Below are 27,358 nucleotides of genomic sequence, written 5' to 3' on the forward strand. Positions count from 1 at the left end.
GCTTTCCCATTAATTGAGCCTAAATGTCATACAAGTGCAGCTCTTAAACATGGTGCTAGTTTCGGCCCAAGATTTTATAATAAAATTACAAACCATTTTCCAAATTTGAAATATTTAAAAATCGAAGCTTTTAAAAAAGAAATTTATAAAATTATTCATGATATATTGTCATCTGAATGTAAGAACTAGGTAACTCGAAATTTGGGTTTTTTAGCTATCTCTGTTATAGCATAGGAAAAATCGCACAGAATGTAATCCAAGAACTAGGTAACTCATCGAATGATACCAGCGACATCTATTTTCCACTGTAACAAATAGGTAAAAGAAAATGAGACATATTCCTTAGTGCAATATGTAAGTAAATAGGCAATATCTCAAAATAGGAAGAATCAAGTTACCTAGATCTTGCATTCAGGTGACGATATAATATTAACAAATGTGTGTATTTTTTTACCTTTTATTTCTGTCGACTATATTCATGTTTTTATTGAATATCACTGGCTTCTGTCTGATTGTCAATTTATATTAAATGTGTTTTTCTCTTTCTTCTTTGTTTTTGCTCTTGTGTGTTATTTATTGGTTTGAATTAAGTTACTTACTGTATTTACTGTAAATTTTATGTTATATTATTGACTAAGACCACACCGTACATGAGCCTGGCTCTTACGGTAGTAGCTAGAAACATTTTTGTTTTATAATTTTAATTTGTACTCATTAGCTAATTCAATTAATTATACTTAATCACTCATTTAAAGTTTGTGTGACTGCAACCTGTGTATATTTTTGTGTGACTTTACTTTGTTTATAGTGTTTTTTTTTTTTTTTTTTCCTTTTTATTTCTGTTATTGTATTTGTAATTCTGGTGGTGTGGAAGAGAAGGCCTAATGGCCTTAACTACACCAGAATAAATAAATAAATAATTAAATAAAAATTGTTTTCAGTTTTAGGGTTAGCATATGCCACTACTTTATACGTCAAGGAGGATATTACTAATCTGTATTTTTAGCAGTATTGGGTAATAACTGTTCAATGCTATTTCTGTTATAGGTGGCATGCTCTGTATAAAGGTCTTCTTCCAAAAGTTCTGCGACTTGGTCCAGGTGGTGCAATAATGTTGGTTGTGTATGATTACGCATACCAATATCTGACACTCAGATTTCCAGATTAGATGATCTGAGTTGGGTTTTATTTTAGTGGACATAGCAACGATGATACTATCATTGTTAACTAATGCAATTGTCTATCATGCCAGCAAAGTGCCTGTAAGATTTTTATACTTAGTTGCTTGCAAGCTTGATGCTTAAATTGAAGTTAATCTGTTACACATTAGGTAGAGATAACTTATTGTAATTTATATGGTCTAACAGGTGTATAGAAGGAATTAATTTGGCAGAAGGTTACGGTGTTTCTAAGGTTGTCAAAATGGTTCCTTTATCTTTTGAAATATTGGGCATCACGAAAACACAATAAGGATTCAGTGAAATATACTTAATTCATTTTACAGTGAAGGATGCCAATTTAGTTTTGTATAATTTATAACGAGCTATTTTGGATGTCTTTGTTATTAAACATTTCAAATTACAGTAGAGCATTGATTATCTGAAACAATTGGGGACGGAGTGTTTGGATAACTGATCATTTACAAAACAAATTGTACCAGTGTCATAGGAGCAGTATGAAACAAAGAAACACTGATATTAAACACAAAACTGTACATACAGTATATATTTTATATCACATGTCTTACAAATAACACAGAGAACTGACTAGCCTAGTTTGACAAGTTCAGATCGGCCATTAAAGTAAGCAAGTCCAAACTTTTTTTTTTTTTTTGCTTCAGAGCAGAGACTCGTTTTTTTGCCACTAAATCTCGCAAACAGTGCCAGCGAAACTTCTATATGGCGCACACGCAAATTCAAATTTGCCGACTGGAATGCTTTCAGTTAACCAATGTTTTGGTTGATCGGTATTTGGATAATCGATGCTCTACTGTATCTGCTTTTGTGCTAATGGTAACTTATGTACTGACTCTGGGTCTTATGAGAAGTTATCTTTGGAGTCGTAACAATAATAAAATATGAAACTAATAAAAGGAGGGGAATAAAAATAAATATGAATAATCTTGCGGTCAAAGAAGAAAGATCATAAAAATATTAATAAAAAGTTATAAACACAATTTCTTGAAAACAAATTTATACTTACAGAAAATATAACTAATTAAAAACTTGAAATTGTTTAGTCGACATGTTAAAATTGTTAAAATTTAAAATAGGTTATGTACTTTAGACAGACGACCTGTTTCGACGCCGGTGCTGCATCATCTTCTATGTCTAGTACAGTAGTTCGTAGGACACTGAAGATGACACGGCACTGAAACAAGCTGTCTGTCTAAGGTACATAACCTATTTGTGGATAACTCAGGGAATTAAAATATCATGTGCTAGAAAAAGGAATCTATATTTAATGAGTAGGAATAGTGATGATCCTCATGTTCTTAATTACTACAAGAATTACTGTAAAACTTTGACAAAAAAGTTATAAAAGATGCAAAGAAAATGTATCTGAATGAAAAAATACAAAATTCAGATAATAAGATTAAAACTATTTGGGATATTATTAAAAATGAAACTAATCGATATTCAAAGAGTGAAAATATTACTTGCATTAAAATCAATGATAGTACAATAGATAACCCAAAATCAATTGCAAATCATTTTAACGACTTCTATATAAATATTATTCAGAACTTAAACATTCAAGATTGTGCAGAAGATGCTGCACTTGGTTACCTAATTGATGCATTTAACACTGAGTTTTTAGGTCTCAAATTTATTCCCACTACCGCAGCAGAAATCATGCATGTGATAAAACAACTAAAAACAAAATATTCCTCTGGATATGATGAAATTCCAAGTAAAGTTCTGAAAGCTTGTTCTGAAATATTATCCCCTCCGTTAAGCTATCTATGCAATTTGTCAATGCAATGTGGTATTTTTCCAGAAAGACTCAAATATTCAATAGTAAAACCAATATACAAAAAGGGAGATAAATGTACTATTGCTAATTACAGACCCATATCATTATTAACAACATTTTCAAAAGTGTTTGAGAAAGTTATGTATAATAGATTATATCATTACCTGGAGTCCAACAATATATTAGTTTTAGAACAGTTTGGATTTAGAAAACAAAAATCGACAGAGAATGCTGCTTTTAGTTTGGTGGATGAAATACTAAATTCATTAAATTCGAAACTACATGTAGGTGGGATTTTTTGTGACTTGGCTAAAGCATTTGATTGTGTAGACCATAGTATATTAGTAAAAAAATTGAAGTTTTATGGTATTAAAGATGAGATGTTGGGTTGGTTTACGTCGTACTTATCAAATAGAAAACAAAAAGTAGAAATAAATGTACCAAATAGTCATAAAGTTACTTATTCAGAATTTAGAAATATTAAACATGGTGTTCCGCAGGGGTCAATTTTAGGTCCATTGTTGTTTCTAGTTTATATTAATGATTTAGCCTTGACCATAAACAATTCATCCCATGTAATTTTATTTGCAGATGATACAAGTGTAATTATTTCAAGCAAACAATACGATCATTTTATAAACACTTCTGATACAGTGCTGAATCTAATGAATGAATGGTTCCATGCAAATAAACTAGCACTTAATGTTGATAAAACCAGTGCAGTCAAATTTAGTACACACAATAGTGCTCAGGTTTCCTACAGTATTCGATTAAATGGAACTCATCTCAAAGAATCTATAAGCACAAAGTTTCTTGGTTTAGAATTGGATAATCACTTGAACTGGAAAACGCATGTAGAATGTATTACTCGTAAATTGAGCTCTGCCTGTTATGCATTAAGATCCTTATCTACTATTGGTGATATAAACTTACTTAAAATGTCATACTTTGCATATTTTCACTCTGTAATGAAATATGGATTAATATTCTGGGGTAACTTCTCTGAAGCTAAACACGTTTTTGTTTTACAAAAGAAAGCTATAAGAATAATGGCCGGTGTGCATAAAAGGACCTCATGTAAAAATATTTTCCGAAACTTACAAATCTTGACTTTACCTTGTGAATACATTCTTTCCCTAATGATGCTGTATATTAAGAACCAAGATAAATTCAGTACTAATCAAGACATTCATCATTTTAATACAAGAAATAAATCAGATCTTCATCTACCCTCTGTTAGTCTAAGCTGTTTTAAAAAAGGAGTTCGCTATTCATGTATAACAGTCTTCAATGCACTGCCTACTTATCTTAAAGATTTGAAGAACAACGAGAAAAGGTTCAGAAAAGAATTAACCAAATTTCTACATACTCATACCTTCTACACAATTGATGAATTGTTTATGCTTGTGAATTGAATTATTCTACTTAAATGACATGTACAATTTTATATAGCTCAACTAAAATATGTTTTTATATTGACTTAATCTGTTTACTATGTATTGTATTTTTTGTTTAGCATAACTGATGAATTGTATGTACTGTAAATTGAATAGTATACTGTATAGGTCAACTGATGAATTGTTTAAGCTTATAAATTGAATTAATCTACTTCATATGAATTGTATAGCTTAACGAAAATAAGTTTGTAAATTGAACTAATTTGATTTTATATGTTTGTATAGTTTGGCTGATGAATTGTATATGTTCTTAAAATGATTACTAGTCTGTGTAGCTCTACTGATGAATTGTATATAGACCTACTGTAAATTGAATGGTAATATGTATAGCTCAACTGATGAATTGTTTATGATTATAAATTGAATTAATCTAATTGATATTAATTGCACAAATTTGTATAGCTTAATGAAAGTATGCTACTTTGTATTGTATATATTTGTATAGTTTTGGCCGATGAATTGTATATGCTTTAAATTGAATAGTAATCTATATAGCTCTACTGATAAATTGTTTGTGTTTGTAATTTGAAGTAGTTTGCATGATATGTATTATCAATTTCTGTATATCACAACTGGTTGAATTGTTTATGCCTTAAATTTTATTAAATTGTTTTGTATTATAATACAGCTCAACTTATGAATGATCGTTTGCGTTTGTAAATTTAATAATCTGATTGGCTATGTATTGTATACTTTTAGTAGAGCCATCAATGTAGCTCAGGCGACAGACTCGCTGGGCTGCTGATCCGGAGCTGCGTACGGGCTTGGGTTGGATCCCCCTTTGGACTTTGGTTTCTTCGGAGGTTTTCCCCAGCCGTGGGACTGAAGCCGGATGGTCTATGGCGAGTCCTTGGCATCAACCCCTTTGATTTGATTACCCCCTTTGATTTGATTACCTGGTTGGGTTTTTCCGAGGTTTCCCCCACCGAAAAGGCAAATGCCGGGTAATATTTTGGCGAATCCTCGGACCTCATCTCATCTCACTACATCTCGCCAAAATGTAAAAAAATGTAAAAAAAATTGTACAAAATTGTAAAAATTGTAGAAAATTACGAAATTATAAAACTATAAAAATGTGTAAAAATTGTAATTGTAATATTGTAAAATGTTGACATGTTCCACATCTTAAAGCTTCATTGCTCATGTAAGATCTATGGAATAAAATAAATGAATGAATGAATGAATGAAATTTTAACACTTTTAACATGTCGACTAAACAATTTTAAGTTTTTAAACAAAATGTTAACATGAACTAGAATTTATAACTAATTAATTTTAAGTAATAAGATCTGGTGTGTGTAAAAATATTTGTGTACTTATAAAAATATTTATTGCATTTTCAGCATTTCTTCTCCTTCAAATAAAGGATGATCTGTATAAACATTTACCATTTTAATCAGTTATAAGTTCACTTTTGAATCATACAGTAATTGTGGGAGAATCAGACTTATCTCCCTTCAAGTCACAGCAAATGTTGGAAGTGTCCTTCTTCATCTAAAGAGAATTCTACCCATTACATCATATTCTGTGTTTGCTGGAGTTTTATGGTTGGTAATGCTGCTAATTTCATTCCTGTAGAGGCTTTTTGGAGCTGAGCATTTGTCCTTGGACGATTTACGTACACTCTGATTTTCAGGTAAGCCTCAAAGAAAAAAGTTTGAATAGGTTAGGTCTGGTGATCTCAGAGGCCACAAGTTGTTTGAAATGACATGATCACTAGAGAAGCTGATTATGAGCATCATGGACACACTCGATGTGTGGCTCGTAGTACCATCTTGCTGGAAGTATCCCTCCATCAGCTCGATGTCGTCAACTGTTCCATGAATTTTGTGAAGATGCGACTGTAAATCTCAGAGTTAAAGTCTCATTGAAGAAAATGGGAGCAATGGTTCTTAAGGCGGACACTACTTACCATACTCAAACAACTTTCTCAGAATGTAATGTGTATGTGTATCTAATGCTCAGGATTTAACAATGTAGTTATCTTCCTTCTTGCTTCCCAATATTTGGATGTAAGATTCACAAAACTGTCAAGAGATTCGCAATTTGCGAAGTGTTCCATGTCCATATCCTCTTTCTTTATGCATAATAAGCATTTAGGAGAAGTCAGTAAGCCTATTCGAAGATGATGTTTACAGAGGCAGTCGTGACCAGTAACCAATCTGAACATGGCCACAGCGGATTTTCGAGATAGATCAGGATTTAAGTTAAAATCTTTCAGTGAATTTTTCCATCTTGAATTTTAGTGTTTCATTACTGCATTGTTGTCATGATTTGAGTTACAGTCCGTGTCACTGTTTTTGGCATGTGAAATAAGTAATGAGAACGTTAAGTGAGAGTGTTTTACATTTGCCGCAATCAGTCTGACAACTGAAGGGTACACGGGAATAACGATCAAGGTCCATTTTAGAAAGTTTCGAGAAAAACGAATTTAAAGTTTAAGCACTTAATACTTTGTTATATGTGTATTTAATAGAAATTGACGTAGTGGAATGTCAAGAACGATGATTTCTTATTACTAGCTAGACCACATGATAGTACTTCCTTTACACTATAAGATAGCATTATTAACTCAATTTCGATTTTTGATGGACCTTGATCATTTTTCCCGTGTACCCTTCAACTGTGTTTGACAAATGGCTGATGTGACGTGTATAGGAAGTGGTACTATTCTCAGCTGCACTAGCAACATCCTCACAAACTGGCCACTATATATCTAGGACACACATCAAAAATACTGGTGCCGGCTGTAATTTTCCTTTTTATAATCCTTTTAATAGATTCATATGAAAATTTGTAGTTTGTTTTCATGTTGATTTTAGTTCCTTTCTTGGCTAACATATCAGCTTTCTCATTATCATTCAGCCTATAGTGGGCAGGGAACCATTGGAAAAACTACAGTGCAGTCAGTTTTGCTTTCCACCAGAGTGTTTTGCCTGTGGGCGAGCTCGCCGCTCGTTAGCCAGTTATCCTGGTCTTGCTGATTAGCAAGAGGATAAAATGATAAAACATGCCAACCATGCAACAATACCAAATAAATTTAAGAGGCTCATTACTTACCAAATTATCAAATGAGATGTTGCAAATGGCCGCTTCATTCTCCACACATTTTTCGCATCCCTTTAGGAAATAATTAACCACGTTATCCAGAATCCACTCACAAAATGTGCGCCTACATACGGAGTCACCTGGCTGAAGATCATGTGGCACAGTTATTTTATTCGGCTTGAAGTGCAGTAATTTAGTAGCCTTTTGCACAGACCCATATGGAAGTCCCACTTGTTGTGCAAGACAATGAAGAGATTTTCTAAGAGAATTTTCTAAATGATTACGAATGTCATGTAATCTTCCTTCGATGAGAACCCTACACTGCTTTTTGGTTTCTTAATCTGGGCACTTTCAATATAATAAATTTATTCCAATGCTCAATCAATATGATTTATCTATTTTGCAAATTTTATTATTTGCTATTACATCTCAAAGAGATATTAACGTTTTCTCCTGTTTGGCATCATCAGATATTTTAAAAGGATGATGGCGAACAGGCGAAAATGTTAATATCTCTTTGAGATGTCATAGCAAATAATAAAATTTGCAAAATAGATAAATCATATTGATTGAGCATTGGAATAAATTTATTATATTGAATTGGATTTATCTGAAAACCAAAAATGAATTGTAAAATGGACACTTTCAGTTTCCTGAAATTTATGATGAAGATTATGGACTGTTTTATGATCTGGAGTGTCTATACCCGCAAATCTTTCTTGAAACCTTCTTCGAACTTCACGAGCTGACTGAGTTAACACATATGAATCGTAAATAAAGACACACTGTGCCGTTGTAAACTCAAAATGTATATACTGTCAAATTAAGAAATGAACAACACAACAATCCTGCCATCTATCTGCAATATGTGGAACCTGAATCACGTAAAGTGAAGTGGGTAGGCATTGGATACATACATACACACTCTTAGGAACAGCTGCGGTATGACTACGACATTCAGCAGGTCAACAAGTAAGCAAGCAGGTTTGCTACTCCTCCCAGTGCGCTGCAGACGAGTGGGGGCTCGCTCATAGGAAAAACCGCTTGCTGCGGGGGAAAGCATAACTGATCACACTGTACATTCTTATTTAAATTTTGAATTTGTTGTACCATGCAATGGATTTCTTTCATTTTTTCGCTTTCAGGGGATATAGTTGAACTGATGGCCTGGATTGCAGCTTTAAAATCGAATAGGAAAACTATGTTTTGCATTTGTGTAACCAAACATATTTTGGAGTGATGTGTAAATGATTTCAACTTCGCCATCAAAATTTGTTGTATATCTGCCAACATTTTTATAGGAAGAAAAATACAACCAAGTAGCTCCTGCTCCAGCTCCTTCATCTTGGCCCATGATCCATGTGTACAGAAAGAAAATACAATTTTTATTGGAATATAATAATAATAATAATAATAATAATAATAATAATAATAATAATAATAATAATAATAATAAAAGGTTGCCAGATTTGACAAAACGTATTACATATAATTTGGAAACACACCTTAAAAAGGTGAAATGATATACATTTGAAATGGTTAGGGAATCGAATATACAAAATGTCAGAAAAATTTACACCTAATTAGCGTTTCTGCTCATCTATAGTTAAGAAAGGGGGGATAAAAATATCAGATAGGTTAGAATGATTTGAATGCCATATACCGCGAGAAAAATAATAGTACAGATTTATTGGCATTGATATCTAAACTAATCAACAGCCATTGGTTAAGATAACTTGAAATTTCCATTATCACTCCCATACAAGTGATTTCTCAATCTCTGAACCGATACTTTGAGGGCACTAATAGCTATTTCCTTCACAATGCTGTATGTTAGCCCCAGGTTTTTACATTTGTTGACAAAGAAGAAGGGTATGGTACCTCGTGCTCCCACCATCAGATCTATTACATCAATGTGGAACAGGCTATATTTATCTTTATAGAACGGGATTGTTGGTTCATAGATCCGTTTCTTTTCACTGTCCACCTCATGCGGTTGATCTGCATGTGTCTCAAATCTTCAACTAAATAATTCCACTAGAATAGAAATCAATCATAAAAAAAACTAACCCCATAGATTTACGAAAAGGAGTTATGCAAGGATCGTCCCTTTCACCTGCATTATACAATGTATGTACTGATCACATCCTTAATGAATTGTCAGAAGACTTGATCGCTGCCGAATACGGTTTCAATCTTGTTTGAGATTTAAAACCCATTACTGTACTTGGTTTTGCAGATGATATTATCATAGCTAAAAACAAAAACTATGCTTAACAGCAACTGTTGAGCTATTTTTCAACATATTCCCCATTGGAATTGAGACATTTGTCATACCATGGGATCGACAGGTGCAGATGCCTGTCATACACTGGTTTTCAACAATGGACGCAAACAGTAAACGATACTCATGTGTTAATTTCAACTATGACCACCTATACTGTTTCTCCCAGAGCCATTACTGTGATAAAATGCCATTTCATGTTTACATTGACTTCCACAAGGAAATTACAAGTGATTAAAATGGTAAAGATGTACTTTATTATGGATCATCCGGTATTTAACTAATTCAATACTTGTATTGAATAATGTCATAAATAGCTATACATTTCGTTTTTCAATGCATGAAACTTTTTAATATGGCCTATTTGATAAGATGTTTAAATATTGATTACCATACTTCATTAAATATTATTTTGTTGCTTGTGCGAAATGTTTACCATCAAAGAAAGGGATTGCTAGCTATGTTCACCTTGAAGTGAAATGTAAGACTCATAAATCTCTGACATTTTACTTACTTCTTTCTGTACATAAACCATGCTTTTTGCAGGAAATGTGTAAGCATTTTAAAATTTATTTATTCGTCACACTTGTGCAGACATAAAAGAAAGAAGGAACTAAAGTTGTATAGAAAACAGCATTATTTTTGTTTGAAAGGGTAGCAACAGATATGGTGAGAGGTAAGTATTCTATTTTTTTCACTTATGATTTGTGAACCCCAGACGAAATTGTTACATACTGTATGTCACTTATTTAAATTACTTAGTAGGAAACATCATACTTACATTCGAGAACTAAATCAGTCATTTACACATTTATTACTAATACATTGGAATGAAACTGTGCTAAAGATACTGTATTTCATAATTATCAACTTCTTTAATAACTTGGATTATTTCGAAAAACGTTAATACATGCTGGTGCTCATTCACGAGTTGAAAGTGCACTTATGAAACAAAATTGCCATATACAGCCTGAGAATATAAGAAGAGTTATGTGAAATTCTTTGTACGAATTGTCCTTATTGTTTGTTGTTTATACCTTAAACTTCCAAAGAGTTTATATTCATCTAGTCTTAAGTAATTAGCCTATGATTCTGATTCTGTGAAATGTTAATTTGTGTTTTCTTGCGTATAGTATATAATTGTACAAAGGATATATGTTGAATTTGTATTATTTTTAGATCTGGATATCTATAATGCGTTGCACAATTAAAAATAATATTATACAACCTCAATCTCTTCATTTATGTAAAGATCTCTCTCATTTTCTTAGATATATATCATACTCTTCAAAATCTCGTGACTTATGGTGTCTCATTGATGCATGTATGTATTAGAAATGATGTTACACAGACCGGGAATGGATTCAGTGGTCCAAAGCAATGATATTTGCTCAGTATACTAATGGCCAGATTCACGTCATGTGTGGTAGAAACCAGAAAAGTTCTGTTTAATGTTGTTCCCAAGACACTATGATATTCTTAAAATGCACTTCTGTTACGGAGAGTGGGCTTATTTTTAATGCATGCCTAATGCGAGTAGTAAAGGCAGCCACATTCAGTCTAATTTTATAACTATCATTGTCAGTAAAAACTGTTACACTTCCAAAGAAAGAAATATGTACTGAGAACAGCACTCAAGCCCAAGACGAATATATAACTTTGACAACTCAGGTCTGCCAGTGTATGTACATATAGTTGGCCATGCACGTAGGCGGAGAGAGAACAGTTTCCTTGGGGGGAGGGGGGGGGGGAGCAAAGCAAAACCATAGAATCCCGATATAACGGGATTATGGGGGACATCATTTACATCCTCCCTCCGTTATAGCTTGACTGTGGTATAGTACAGTATATCGGAATATGATCATTTAATAAAGGTATTTTCGAGGGGCATGTTTCTTTCAGTGTTACATCCTTATCCGCAGACCAAATTTTATAGGGCTTGAACTATAGATCTACTACAAATTATAATAGGGCATAACTTAAAACAATCTCTTTCTTTTTCTCTCTCGTACAGAAACACATGCATACATCAATGAAACTACGTAACTGTGCTAACAGAAACTTTTTTATATTAAGCTTTCCTGAAGATATCATATGAAATATAATCTCTAATTAGCCTATTTTATTTAATCTAGTTTTTAAGTTTACACATTATACTGGGATTACTTTTCTTTTTTGTACATGATTATGCAGTATGTTATTCATATTTCTCCAAGTGGCGGCTTGAACACCTGCAGACTTCTAACACATGAGTACAGGCTGTTACAAAAGAAACATTACAGTGCTTCCATTCCTCAAATGAGATATAGTAATTCTTATATATTCAGAAATTTAAAATAAATATTATAGTACAGATACATGATCTGAAGACATTAATTCATCAATTTAAGCAAAAAAGAGTTGAGACAAGTTTGGGGGGGGGGGCTGTGCCCTCCCATGCCTCCCTGTAACTCCGCCTATGGCATGCATTTCCAATGCAGTTTATTTAAAAAGTCGCCTTGAACCAAGCTCAAGCATTCGGTGTATCATTAGTATTCAAGTGTCCTGCTAGCTGTAACTAGAGACAAGTGCCTTCACAGTTCACATGATATGTTTCCGATCCTAAATATATTAAGCAAATATTGTCACTTTGGGCCACTACCCACTCCTGGTCTTTGTAATATAATTTCTGATATGCATTGTGTACCAGTGTGTGAGTAAAATTGCGTGCATAATTCAGAAATTAATAACTTTTCAGTTCACAATATCAAAATTTGTATTAGAGTTGTTTATATTTTATCATCTCTACAAATAAAATTTACGAACGATTTTTTGTGGTATTTTAGTTTTTAGCCTCATCTATTGATGCCCATTGCTTTCCTCTCTTGCTTTGGACATGAATAGGGATTACAGATTATGATTATGTAAAGATGCAGTCTTCTGAATTACACCAGGTCACAGTTTGCATGGGTATTCTTGTGTCCACACCTAAGTGGATTTCTGTAAATCTGAGTCTGGGAAAAGAGAGAGAGAGCGAGCATGTGTGCATGTCTGGTTTTAAAGGCAGCTTTAATATTTCAAGGAGTCCAATTTGTAGCTCAGAAAGATATTATTTTGTAGATGAATTCCCATCTGCCAGAAGACAAAAAAAAATGTCACAAAAAATGAGATTGGAATAGATTCCTCTAACAAACGTTCAACATTCATCATCATCATCATCATCATCTCTTCATGGATTAGTAGATTTCTCCTGTTCCGGCCTCATGTCTCTCTCTCAATCTCTTCATTAGTCTTCCAACGTCTTTTCTCCCACGTGTTTGATAATATATCATTTTAGGGTAACGAGTTTTATCCATCCTCTGTAAATTATTTCTCCATCTATTTCTATATTGTTTTATTTTATCATTTATTGGACAAATGCCTAATTCTTCTCTTATTTCTTCAGTTTTTATTTTATCCATTATTGTACATCCTTCTATAGCTCTCAGATATCTCATTTCTGCCACATTTATCTTATCCCATTCTTTTTCTTTTATCGCCCATGTTTCACAATCATATGTTAACATTGGAATGACCGCTGTTTTATAAAATTTAAAACTAGTTCCCTTGTTTTACTTTTTAATGTTCTTGCTAATATTCCACAAGTGTTCGGGAATTTACTTATTTTATTATATAGATCTTGTTTACATTGATAAGTTATATTACATCCTAGGTAGTTAAGTTTCTGTACTTGTTCTAATACTATATCGTTTATTACTATTTTGGATCTATGAGGGTACTTTCCTTGAAAAGCCATTATTTTCGTTTTATTAATTGAAATTTTAAGTCCATATTTTTCTAACACATTTCCAAATTCAAAAACATTTTTCTGAAAATCATTTTCTGTTTCTTGTATTATTATAATGTCATCAGCATAGAGTAGCATATTCATTGTCTTATTCCTATTTATTCTAATTTCTGAAGGTAATTTCCCATTTATTTGTCTCAAAATTTCATCCACATATGCAGAGACAAACGGCATCCTTGTCTTAGACCACTTTTAACTTTCATTTCCTGAAAAACGTCCATTTCCTAATCTTATCCTTATTTTTAGATGCTTTATATATATTTTTTGTAATACTTTTATTAAATGTCTGGGGTATCCCTTCTTTTCTAATATTTCCCATAGTAGGTTTCTCTTTACCCTATTGTATGCTTTTTCTAAATCTACGAAAGCTATAGCCTATGTGTAATGTTCAACATTTATCTACCAAAATATAGCTGGCAAAAACTTTCTTAAATTTATTAGATGCTGGAAATTGATTTAAATTTACAAAATTATAGCATTCATGATGTGGATGAAAATAAAAGGAGCTGATGACTTAGAGGTTACACAAAAATGCTTATATGTAATTTAGTCTGCTTGTAGTTACTCACCAAATTAATTGGAATTCGATCGATCTCAGATGTATTTTAAGAGATATATGGAGACAAAATGGCTGTGGTTAAGGTTGTCTCTTATTATTTCTATTCTCTTGCATTTCTCACTCTATTATTTTTCCATTATCGCTCTTTTATCATGCCTCAGTACACGAATAATTTTAATATAATAAAATACATTGATAAAGGCAATAATTTCATTGACTATGGCTAATTGAATAATTAGTAAGCACTTCAAATACATCCATCTTCAAAGCAGTATTCCTCCTCTATGAATAACTTCTGCCAGTAGGTAGGAAACAATCTTGAAAAGTTTTTTTTATTTTTAATCAAAGAACTCTCAGTGTATAGTATGGTAACTGTGATAATTTTTTCTGCTCAGAAATTGTACACCTAGATTATATTCATCTTGTTTCACTTAAACCCAGCTCTGAACTCCATACTTTTCTCAGCATATACTTGTTGGAGTGTTTTCAGAGCTTCAATTACTGTTATAAAACCTCTACGACTTTAAAATGTTTTTATTGCATGTGTAGGGAGGCCAGAAAGTCACGGACAGGAGTCTTCCTTTGCTTCAAAGATATATTTATTAAGGGAAATCTGAACAAAAATTGTTTGTAAAACGAAGAAGTATATTTTGGTGCCTAGTTGGCAACAATAAAGTTAATTATCACATGAGTGGCGGGAACATAGCTCATTGAAAATACTTCCATCACAGACACTTAGTCTACAGCTGTGCACAGAAAATGACAGCCAATACACCAATAGGTTAGACCGCACTAATATTGTAAGTAATGCCATTTCTTGTAAACTTATTGAAGAAATGATTTTCATTTTCAATATTACATTTTACCTTCACCGAAATAACATCGAAATATGATCTGATCGTGACTTTTGGGATACCCTGTGCAGTTGATTTTGTAATATAGTGAACAGTATTATTCAGCCGCTAGTCTACGAAATTATTGACTTTATTGACTCTTCTATTGAGTGAGTGTATTATCCTTGAAACTTGAATACGACATGAAGTTCACAAGCCATGATGTGTATGCTCCCAGCCAGAAATAAGATTTCGCAGGGCACTAGAGTGACTAACTAACGAAATAAAAATAACACTTTTATTTTTAAAATGATGTACTCAACATGTCATGCAAAGAGATGCTCGAACTGCCTACCGGTACCTTTATTTTCCACACATTTCTGGCGTCTGCTTAGAAAATTACCCTTCATTTTTCTTTGACAAATTGAATTAATCTCTTGATGGATGTTATTCTTTAGTTCGTCCAAGGTGTATGGATTTGTCCTATACACTTTATTTTTTAATGTTCCCCAGAGATGATAATTGGAAGGGATTAAGTTGGGAGATCAAGGGGGTCATATGTTAGTAATAGATTTGTTCCAGCATGGTTCAGATTCGATGCTGAACTGCCTACTCATGCACAGTATCTCAGTGTGTGTTCCAACAAGACTTGAACTGATTCTGAACCTATTGTGAACTCCCATTTCCCTGTTCCAATGGACTTTGGAACGAGTGAAATTGGTTCTCAATTAAGAGCAGAAACTGGGAATTCTGAACTGTTGATGCATGCACAGATGGCTTAATCTGAGGTTGAGGTTAAAATGCTTGGAGACTGAGCAAGTTAAAATTAAAATATAGTCGATCATGAGTGATTTGGAAAGTGACAGTGATATATTTTATGACAAATTAAGTTCAGAAGATGAATATAATTTCAACATGAGAAGGAACTCCGAAGGCAGTGAAAGAACAGTTAAAGAAATGTTCCAACAACGTAAAATCTTGAACTAGTTCTGAGGACATACTCAACTAGTGTATGTATCGAAAGATATTCGGTATTAGTTTGTAATGCGTTCTGAATTGCTTGCTGGAACAAATCTATGTATGTATTTATTTATTCACTGCAAATGGGAATATACCCAGTAGCAGTGGTAACTAATTACACTCAATAATGACAATTAATAATAAACAGAACTAATGAAAAATAAATTAATAATAATATTAATACTAATTAATAGTAATAATAATAATAATAATAATAACAAGAAGGAGCATACTAAATTAAATGAAACACGATCACTTAAAATAATATTTAAAGTCAGTCTAATTTGTATCTTAACCCTAAGTTCGAACTAAACCCCCGAGTATAGTAGTAGTAGTAGGGTTTAAGAAGGGCGCGTCAGCTACTATGGCTATTTGCGCCCTTATCTAAAATTCTTAATGTAACAAATACATAAATAACATAATAATCAGAGTGCTAAAAGAACTAAAAAGCGTTGTCACCATAAAACGAGGCACACAAATGCAGTATACATAAGGTGATTTCTACAGAATCATAAAAGTGAGCAATTCTACCACATTAGGTGGTTTTCAAGACGAACAAATAAAACAATAAAACTAAGGCCACCAGAGATAACTTGTCAATCATATTTTAAAACCATACAATTTTATAAAATATTCGGATGTATAAAGTCCGAAATGTCAACAATGTAAAATCAAATATAAAACAACAAATGTAACCTCCGGATGTAAAGGGTCTGGAGGATGAGTAAAACGGATCAATAAAAAACTAAATCACCTTATCCAAACCTGTATTTGATAAAAATCTCAGAACTGCATTTGCACAATTAAAATCATTTCCAAGCCCCGAGTATATGTTCATACATGCATAAGCACCACTTATTTCGCTGTCAATTCACTCACTGCACTGGAACTATAAACTATAAAACTTCACTGACAGAAACACACTTCTTCACTGATACAACACTTCAAGTAACAAAATATCAATTACACCCTTTAAATAGTGTGTATAATATAGTACCGTCTATTAGTAAAGTCCTTAAGCCTATTTTTAAATACATTTTTGGTTATTGGTAAAGCCTTTAGTAGGTCTGCAGATAAAGCATTCCAGTCCCTGATAGTACGATTGAGAAAAGAAAACTTTCTAGTGGCCATCCTCTGTCTTCTTTCCCTCAATTTATATGAGTGGTCGTTCCTTGAAGAGTAATTTGGCAGCTGCAACCTATTTCTTTATTTCTCTCCAAGCAGGCTCACCTCTCTATGGTTTGTGTTCTCCTGTCCATGAGGATTTATCAGAGCCTCATCATTGAATTCTTCATTAATTGCCTGCACGGAAACATTGATTATATGTGCCATTGTAGACCCCTGCTGGAAGAATGCGAAACAACATTTCCTCACAGCTAATTCGGTAAAAAAGGGTTGCAAAATGTTGTATCTGTCACTATTAATCGTTTCTTTTAAAAAGCTGGACGTATTATTCTGTCATTGCTAAGTGTTCACCACATGCCAATTTTTAGGTCATGAAGGAGTACAGTATCTCATGGAGCAGATTAAGTTTTTTAGAACTTCAGCGTCGATTGTTTTTGCATAATCTGAAAACAAAATGTTCATCATGCACTTTATTCGAAATCCATTTACAAAATCTACTCCTATGTACTGGATCACAGTAATTTTATATAGTTTTAACTTAAGTAACTTTGTAGCCTCTCATATGGAAGGGTAGGAAATTCCCGAGATTTTTTAGGGGAATTTTTCAGCCAGTGTCCAGTGTTATCCAAAGTTTCTTCTGTGAGCAATGTACATCGTATTTTTCGTTTCTTATCTTGAACACTTCCCATTCCAAAAAAAATTAGTAACCAGATTATGAATCGTAGTAAGACCTGGAATTCAAACACTAAGGAATTTCTCTTGAAATATCCTGACAGTATTTGTGGATTCAGTATGAACATATTAATCATAAGTGAACATTTGTTGAGTAGTAGTGGTGGTAGTAGGGTTTCTGCAGCTAATGCTGTCTTCCTATTCCTGAATGCAATCTCTCTCGGTCATAAGCATCATCTTCTTGCAGACACTTGTTGAAGGATAAAATAATTAGGCCTATTATTATGATTTCGCTAAACTGGGATAAGTACAGATTTAAACTCTCCACAATTACTTTATTCTTGTGTTAAAGGGGTTAAATCATTCTTCCATCCATGATGCAGTTATAGTACTCCGTATTTTGTGACAAAGGGGTTTTGTTCAGTACCAAAGGAGAGAAGTTTACATACCTTACAATTTGACTTAACCCCCTTTACACGAGCACCCGCGATATAATCACCAATAAATACTACAACTAAGAAACTCAGTACCGGTACTGTTCATCGCCGTTTTTATTTACAGACCATAATTGGTACTTCATTAAGAGTACACTTGTTTTCTCTGTACAAAACAATGTTTACAGTTATTTTCAGCATTTCATTTCCTCCTACAATGCATCTGGCTGCTGCTGTGTATTTTATACAGTTAGATGAAAGTAAGATATGTAGACCAATTAGCTGATAATATTTTGTTATAGAGTCACTCTAATGCTGCGAGTTTAACCACAGTCTAATATATACAGTCACGAAGCTTGAGTTTATGAGGGTACTAGGAACAATAGACTGTGCAGGTACTATTTTGCATTGTCTGTAATGAGGCGATAGTAGCGATTCCAGTGGTTAGCAACTATCTATGGATGCATATTTAGTACGTATTGAGCTTCGTGACTGTATATACTAGACTGTGGTTTAACCACAAAATCTTGTTGCTGGTGACCCGGAGTGTATGCTCTGCAGCCCATGATCTCCATGCTGCACTCACATTTCATAGATAATCTGCTCACTTTGTACACGTAACATCTATATGCTCCCTTAGGACGTCGCATATTATTGCTGTTAATGATGTGTAATTGAAAATTGTACTTTCTAACGAGTATAGTTAGAGTGATATATAAATGCTTTAAAAGTTTAAGTGTTTACAAAGTGAAAGGTATGGAAGAAAATTGACACCAGGTACAGTTAATTGCTGTTAGATCATTCGTAAAGTACACTCGAACACCAGTTGTGAGACCAGAAATTAAAACATTCTTTTTAACTAAAGATAAAATATTTCAGGATATTTTGTAGATAATGATTAGTGAATACACCTGATAGCTCTATTGTGAGTTTAAAAAATATAATTAAAGGTCATTGGTATAATAGACATTTTGCGTAAAACTAGGTACAGTTCCAAGATGAACCGCAAATAATCTCGTAATTTTTTACTGTATGTACAAAAATCGAATTAAAAGCTTGCAATTGATACCAATGTATCAGTACTTATATAAAGGGAGATACCAAAGATAACTATAGCTTTTCATTGTGTTGTTGGTTATAATGAGTTTTGTTACATTAGAATTAATGTTTATATTGTACAGTAGTTTTACTAGAACATAATATAGTAGTGAATTTATAATTGTTATTTTAATAAACATTAAGTATAATCAACAATAATTGTAATTTCTTATTTCATCCTGCATACAAAATCTACTTTCATATGATGTGTATATTCATGGTTTGAACAAGTATAAATCAGGTTTGCAAATAAGCACATGACCCTGTCTAAATTATCTTCTGATGAAGGATGAGTGGAACAGAGAAAAATTCTCTCCGGCACTGGGATTTGAACCTGGGTTTTCAGCTCTATGTGCTGATGCTCTATCCACTAAGCCACACCGTATTCCCATCCCGATGTCGGATTGAATCCTCTCAGTTTAAGTTCCACCTCATGGGTTCCCTCTAGTGGCCTACCGTCATGCACTGCGTCTTAGATGTATGACAGTGGCACAATGTCCACACATATGCAGAGGTGCACTCGTTATGAGTGACTAAGTGGAAATATATGTACATCGTAATAATATATGTGATTTAAGACTGTGCTTACTCCGTCGGATCCCGGCCACTCAGTCACTCAACAAGTGCACCTCTGCACATGTGTGGACATTGTGCCACTGTCATACATGTATGACACAGTGCATGAGGGTAGGCCACTAAAGGGAACCCAAGAGGTGGAACTTAAACTGAGAGGATTCAATCCAACATCGGGATGGGAATCTGGTGTGGCTTAGTGGATAGAGCATCAGCACATAGAGCTGAAAACCCGGGTTCAAATCCCGGTGCCGGAGAGAATTTTTCTCTGTTCCACTCATCCTTCATCATATGATGACGCAGAATTTCTGCACGGAAATACCATATGTACTTAGGTACATTGTAATAATATAAATTATCTTCGTCAGTGCCTAAGATACTAATCACATGGGCATCTGAACTTTCAAGAAAATTGCCGAAAAATGTAAGTAACGTTATGAATATTCCATAGTTTTAAAACTTTGTATTATTTTGTGATGTCTAGTACATTTTCTCTTAGAGCATAATTGAGGACCGTTTTTGCAAAACTTGATAACTGTAAAAACTAAATTTTATAGGAAACACAAAAAACTTAAATAACTGCAAGTTTTGCTATAGCTCTCACATAGCAGAAAGCAAGTTTTGAAAAAACGATCACACTTTGACACACTACTGTGAAGGAAATAATAAGATTTTCCTAAGAAGCCTTTAACATCATGTAGAGGCCTGTCTTGTGTTAACTAATCCACCAAAATCTCAATTTTGAAAATTTTGCAGTTAGCAAGTTTTGCAAAAACGGTCCTCAATTCGTCGAGACTGTTCTTCAGTGTTATACAGTGGACTGTTAAGGGGGTATAGACCATTTGTTGTCTCGTGAAACCAAATGTTTAAGTGTGTCATAGCTTATAGTAAGATTTTTATGATTGGTATGGAATGGAATTTATGGAAGGGGGAGCTCAGAGAATGACCTCGACCTTAATGTTCCTTCAGCGTTACCAAATGATGGTGATCAATTTCTGGACAGATTCGTGACATGAGATGAGACATGGGTACAGTTCGTGAATGCTGAGACCAAAGAACAGTCAAAGCAGTGGATGCACACTCAATTCCCAAACAAGCCAAAAAAATTCAAACAAACATTCTCGAACCGAAAGATGATGGCTACAGTTTTTTTTTTGGGATCACAAAGGAGTATTGTTGACAGTTTATGGTGCCTGGGACCACAATAACAGCAGATGTTTATTGTGAAACACTAAAGAAGCTTCAGAGAGCAATCCAAAACAAACACCGTGGATTGCTCTCCAAGGGTATCATTCTTTGCCATGATAATGCAGTACTACTGCTTGCACAAAGGCTTCATTGAACAAGTGCACATGGAAAACTTTCGAACAACCCCTCCCCCCCCTACAGTCCAGACTTGGCGCCGAGCGACTACCACCTCTTTTCCAAGATGAAGAACTGGTTAATCACTCAGTGCTTCAGTGACAAGGAGCTCATGGACAGAGTGAAAACCTGGCTGAGCACACAGGCGGCATCCTTTCATGAAGGAGGCAGGGGCGGCCCGTCCTTATGTGCTACAGTGCTACAGCACAATGACAATTTCTGTTCAAATAATATATTTGACATACCATAGTATTTGCTCTGTCATATGACAATTTCCCGTGCTTATGTTCATGACGCGTTATAGAGTATTTAGTCTTTGCTCTTCGCTCTTTGGTGCCTCAGGGGATTCGTTGTGCTACTGAGAATTCTACATGAGAATGAAGACAACTATGCGCATGTGCGAAGCTGAAATCAGTGCTCTGATTGGCTATTTTTACGCGGGAAAGTGTTGTAGTCAGCTTCAGCACGACACAGCTTGGAGATTGCAAAAGTAAAGCGTAATGAAAGATTGCTTGTTTGTGAAAGAACTCGGAACTATGTACAATGTATTTGGTAATCCAAGTATCCGACTACTGCTGCCATCTACTTGTTTGAGGTTCTTACTAAATCTGCCAGCAAGCGACAGAAAATGGAATCCCAGAAAATTGAAGCCCCCCCCCCCAAAACTCCAAAATATTAAATTAGTATTTCCAGTAGCAGGTCATTCATTCATACCGCTAGACTGTATAATTGGCAATATCAAGAAAAGAATTAGGAAAATCGTCACTATTGTGAATCCTAGCATTATTGGACCATCATATCAAAGCATGGGACTACTGAAAATGGGAGAAGACTGTGAAGTAAGAGATTTTATGCTCGACCATGCCGAAATGTAGTAATCATACACCTGGTAGCAGTCCTTTAATGCATGTCATTAAAGTACACCTGTTCATTAAAGTTCAGGTTTTCGATTATTCTCGGATATGCAATCGAAAGACAACAACGGAAACGTCACGGAGGCTGGAAATCCAATACTGTCGCAGAAGGTTATGTTCTGTTACTATAATAATTAGCGTTAATTGTAAATAATATTCAAATAAATTCAATTTGTCATCTCGTTTTTCAATTCTAAATCAATTTCCAGGTTATATCAAAATTAGTTCATGTTATTCTCTACATTACATCAAGGTCAATGACATTATTGTTCCTCGGAAAAAATCAATACTTTCGCGTCTGCGCACATCTCACAATTTACGAGCTATGCACAAGGTCACTTCTGATCTTCAGTCAGATACAAATAAAATGCACAGTATAGAGAACATAACTTCTTATACTGTGTAAAATGAATACTTCTGAATAATTTCAAGTTAGAAATATGGTCGAGCATGAAAAGTCGTATGAAACTTGCCTATAATGGTAATTAAGACGCTCGTATGAAAATTATGAAACTCTCTTGCGCTCATTTCATAAACATACTCGCGTCTTAATTACTATCATTATAGGCTCGTTGCATAATGTACTATTAAAAAGGCTGCATTTCAATACGAGTTTAAAGAGACTGTAATGGACTTAATGAAAAATGCAAGTACATGACATTTTAAAATGAATGTAAGAAGTTTTTCTTTAAAAGAAGTTGCAAAAATAATGTGCAGATGATCCTTCTAATGGGAAAACAAAGATATTCAAATCTTTTGTTTTGTGGACAAAGTCTATTTTGAAAGTTTGGTCTTCACTTTTCTTAGAATGGTCATTAAACATTGTTACAACAGATATGCTTTTCCCTTGTCAAGACATAATTTCCGCAGCATCTCAATATTGAGTAAAAAGGAGGTTTAAACTTGATCCTTATGCCATAAATTACAACTCAAAGAGGAAATGTGTTTATAACAACAAATTTTTTTGAAGAACGATGCTTTGAGAGATCTGTTCTGTAAAAGACTTGTGTTCTTTTTATCAAACTAAATCACTGTGTAGGGTTTACTAGAATGTTTTTGTATAAATTTTATTATTGAAGAATACCTTAGGCCGAAATTAAAATAAAGAAAAAGAAATGTTAAGAATCAACTTGTGTTTATGAGGAGTTGGTGAGAAGGAGAGTTTGTGTGGTAGAAAAAAAAATATGATTTTTAGATGGGAAAATTTTGGCGGATTTATTACTAACAATATGATGGCAATAAATATTGCTTCACTTAAGTTATGTATAGTCCAGGTTGTTTTCCCTGTGTCACAGTCATAACTCTTTTCATAATGAATTTTTCTTTTGAATGTACTCACATCACTTGTGGATACGCAAGCCTGGCTCGGTATCACCCACATATGTATGAGCCAATAGCAAGCTGGTGGTGAGCAGAGCCTCACGGAAGGCCCTAATGAGCCCAGCTAGACTCAGTCGATCCTGGCTCATAGTGACCCACACTAAGAGTGGGTTTAGATCTGACGAACCTACCAGCCAAACACGATAACGCTAAACGAGCTGCGTGCTAAGCATCAGACACTAATGAGACGAGATGCGATGAGGGAATGTTTCGTGTTCACTGAGGAATGGCGGGGGTATCTTCCATTGTCTGTTGGTTCGTATAGGTGAGGGTGAAAAAAAAAAAAAGGAAATGCACGCCAAATGCCACATTCCAGTTTCTCATTGTTTGTGTGACTGGTGTGGTTCAGTAATTCCGAACTAACGATTACTCATTGTGTATTTAGGGAGAACCGCAACTTGTATTTATATTAAGAAATATGGATGTGTCTAATACACATGTTTGGTTGTGCCTTAATTTTACGTATGTCTTTATATTACGAAGTGTGGATGTGTCGAATGTACATTACTAGTTTTTATTTTAAGGTATGTATCCACGTTTTAAAATGGGGTTTCTGGTCAAAATTGTCTATTACTTTTTTCATAATATGAAAGACATTCTAGTTTCCAAATCTGTATCATTTATGTGCATATTCCGCCCAGAAGTGCTCGTGCCCTATTTGGAAATTTAAAGGAACGGGCGCGTACGTGATTTACTAGCAGGGGGCGTGGCGCGAGCCCTGTGTCCGGCACCAATTTCTTAATTTATTTTTGGCTTAAATCAAGTTAAATTACGCGGGTTTTTTTTTTTTTCAGAAATGTATATTTATTTAAGTACCAGGTCGCAAAATGGACCCATGCCTTTTACAAGATGTATGTAACCTAATACATGATTCAGTATAAAAATATATATAATTTACATTCAACACTTTCACCAGGAGTGAAGTGTTTTACAAGAAATCACTCATACATTAAACACTAGAAATTACTAAACTATTGGACAGTGGATTTGGATGTGTTTTTACAGATTGTATAAATTTGGTTCTGGCATTTTGAATATAATCACTAAATAGCATTATATTTAGTGACTCATATAGTTGAGAGTTACTGATGTCATAGTCTGCTCCCTTGATTGTCCTACATACTGATCTTTGTATTCCGTCCAGTGGTTTAATATGACGTATATGTGTATTTGACCAGATTTCGCAAGCATATAGCATGCATGAACGGATCAGACAAGTGTATAATAAAACTTTGATTTTAAGAGAGATCCGACTTTTGAAAAGAGGATACAGCAGCATGAAACGTTGAAAAGCTCTGTCTCTGATTAAACCTATATGTTGTCTATAAGTCAGTCTTCTATCAAGATAAATGCCGAGATATTTTGCAGCCGAATTGAAAGGTATGTTTTGTTGTTGAACTGTGAGTTCTTCTGGTAAGTGTGGGAATCTTTTAGTGAAAACCACTGCCTGTGATTTAGTTCCATTAATCTTTATTCGCCATTTTGTTGACCATTGAGTAGGTAAATCAAGGGCTGCTTGCATTTGTTGACAGGCGAAAATAATATTATAATGTCTTGTATAGAGAAATGTGTCATCTGCATAGAGCATATGTAAGCATTCAGGTTTCTTTGGAAGATCTTGTACGTAAATGGAGTATAAAGTAGGTCCCAGAACTGATCCTTGAGGAATCCCAGCTTCAATGACTCGAGAACTTGAAAGTGACGATCCACATCGAACTCTGAAGGTTCTGTTGTATAGGTATTTAGAAATGAATTGAATGTAGACATTAGGTATGTTAAGTTTAAGAAGTTTATATAATAACCCATCGTGCCACACGGTGTCAAAAGCTTGCTCAACGTCAAGAAAAGTAGCAACAGTATGCTGTTGATGATTGAAACCATCTTGAATGTAAGACGTAAGTATGAATAACGGTTCCTTGGTACTGTGTAAATTTTTGAAGCCAAATTGTTCATGATGAATGCGCTCAGGTGTGTTTAAGAGTGGATTAAGGCGAGACAAAAGTAGCCGCTCAAGAATTTTGCCAAAATAATCCAAGAGACTGATTGGTCTGTAATTTTGTGGCAGTATAGGATCCTTTCGTGGTTTAGCAATAGCTGTAATTATTGCACATTTCCATTCTTGAGGAAAGTAGATCAATCGAAAACAAGAGTTATAAATTTTAGTAAGGTGTACAATAGCTCGCCTAGTGAGTCGTTTCAATGCAATCGGCTTTAAACCATCTGGTCCAGCAGCTTTGTTCAATGGGAGTTTTTGTATAATGGTTTTGACTTCGTTTGGAGTGATATGGGGTATGGTTTCTGCAGGCTGTTGTTGACGGATCTGTTCTGCTATTGTTGTGACCTCATAATTGTTTATAGGATCAGATGGATGTTGATGTGGTTGAAAACGTTGTTGAAAAGAATTTGAAAGTACTTCAGCTTTTGCTTGAGGATCATAGACCATCTCTCCGTGAGCATTTTGTAGAGGTGTCACTCCTGAATGGGTAGTTTTTCCAAGAAGATTTTTTGTGAAAGTCCAGAACTCTTTCCCACATGGTTGTAATGATTCTATCTTATCTGCAAAATCTGTAATTATATGTATCTTGTGTTTACGTCTGATGGCTCGCTGGTAGCGATAGAATGCTCGTTTAGCTTGTGGATCTCTGAACTGTTGCCATTTCTTTCTTGCAGTATTTTTAGCTTTGAGTAGTGGTGTTAAATCATCAATTGTATCGTTTGTTTCCTTCATAGGAGACAAAGTCGTAGTTTCTTCAAGTGTAGAAGTGATAGTGTCAGTAAGAAATTTCACCGCCATGTCTATATCCGTTGGCTGGTGAATAATTGGGTTTGCAGGAATGCATAAGTGAAGTCTTTTGGTGTATTCATCCCAGTCAGTATTCGTCGATAATGGTGTCTTATATGGTTGTCGAAGGATTGGAGAACTAAAAGTCAGAAGAATAGGTACATGATCGGAGTCAAGTGCTTGTAGACATACTTGTTTTTGAGGAATTTGTTTTGTCTTGTAAAGACAAATGTCAAGAACATCAGGTTGATGTGTTGGAATCCAGGGATAACGAGTAGGTTCTGCTGGCCCAGTAACTGCATAATTATGTTGAGTGGAATGATTTAGTAATAATTCCCCCTTAGGTGTAGTGATGCGGGAGTTCCATATACGATGCTTTGCATTGAAATCACCACATATAATGAAATTTGTATGTACAGAAACAAGAGAGGTTAAGTCTGCCTCATACATCCGATAATATGGTGGATAGTAAGCAGATGCAATTAACGTTTCTACTCCATCTAGTTTTATATAAACGCCAGTAGCCTCCAGAATGTTGAATGTAGGCAGAGTAGCAAGACGATGTGGTACTGATTTCTTAATAGCAATTGCTGTACCACCACCTTCTCGTTCCAATCGATCAGAGCGATAAATGATATAATTACGTAGTCTGAATTTCATATGTGGCTTTAAATGAGATTCAGTGATACATGCCACATCAATACTATGTATATTTAACAATTGCTTGAATTCGTACAATTGATTGCTTATGCCATTGGCATTAAAGTTTAACAGAACCAGATCTTTGAGTAATGATGCGGATTTAAGGGCCATATTCAGATTTTTGGTTTGTAGTGTAAAGTGCAAAGCCTTCTATTATTATCAAAAATTTTGATATAGGGTCACTTGCAGTTTTTAGACGCTGTAAAGTGTGCTGGAAGATATTCAGAATTTTCTTAATATTTAGGCCTCGCATTAAAGTTATAATATCTTTGAGTGATTCTGTCAGTGATTCTGAACCAGAAGAAGAATTAAA

General features: G+C 34.2%; 1 protein-coding gene across 1 annotated transcript in view; it reads left to right on the forward strand.

Moving 5' to 3' along the window:
• The window catches only part of LOC138701387 (mitochondrial 2-oxodicarboxylate carrier-like), a 54,576-nt gene extending 35,091 nt beyond the window's left edge, over window positions 1–19,485 (forward strand). The window contains exon 5 of the mRNA XM_069828239.1: window positions 1,048–19,485. Coding sequence (XP_069684340.1) covers window positions 1,048–1,168 — 121 coding nt within the window. The 3' untranslated portion in view covers window positions 1,169–19,485. The remainder of the gene's footprint in view (window positions 1–1,047) is intronic.
• Window positions 19,486–27,358: the final 7,873 nt, after the last annotated feature.

This window comes from Periplaneta americana, chromosome 6 (assembly GCF_040183065.1).
Source record: "Periplaneta americana isolate PAMFEO1 chromosome 6, P.americana_PAMFEO1_priV1, whole genome shotgun sequence".
Lineage (NCBI taxonomy): Eukaryota > Metazoa > Arthropoda > Insecta > Blattodea > Blattidae > Periplaneta > Periplaneta americana.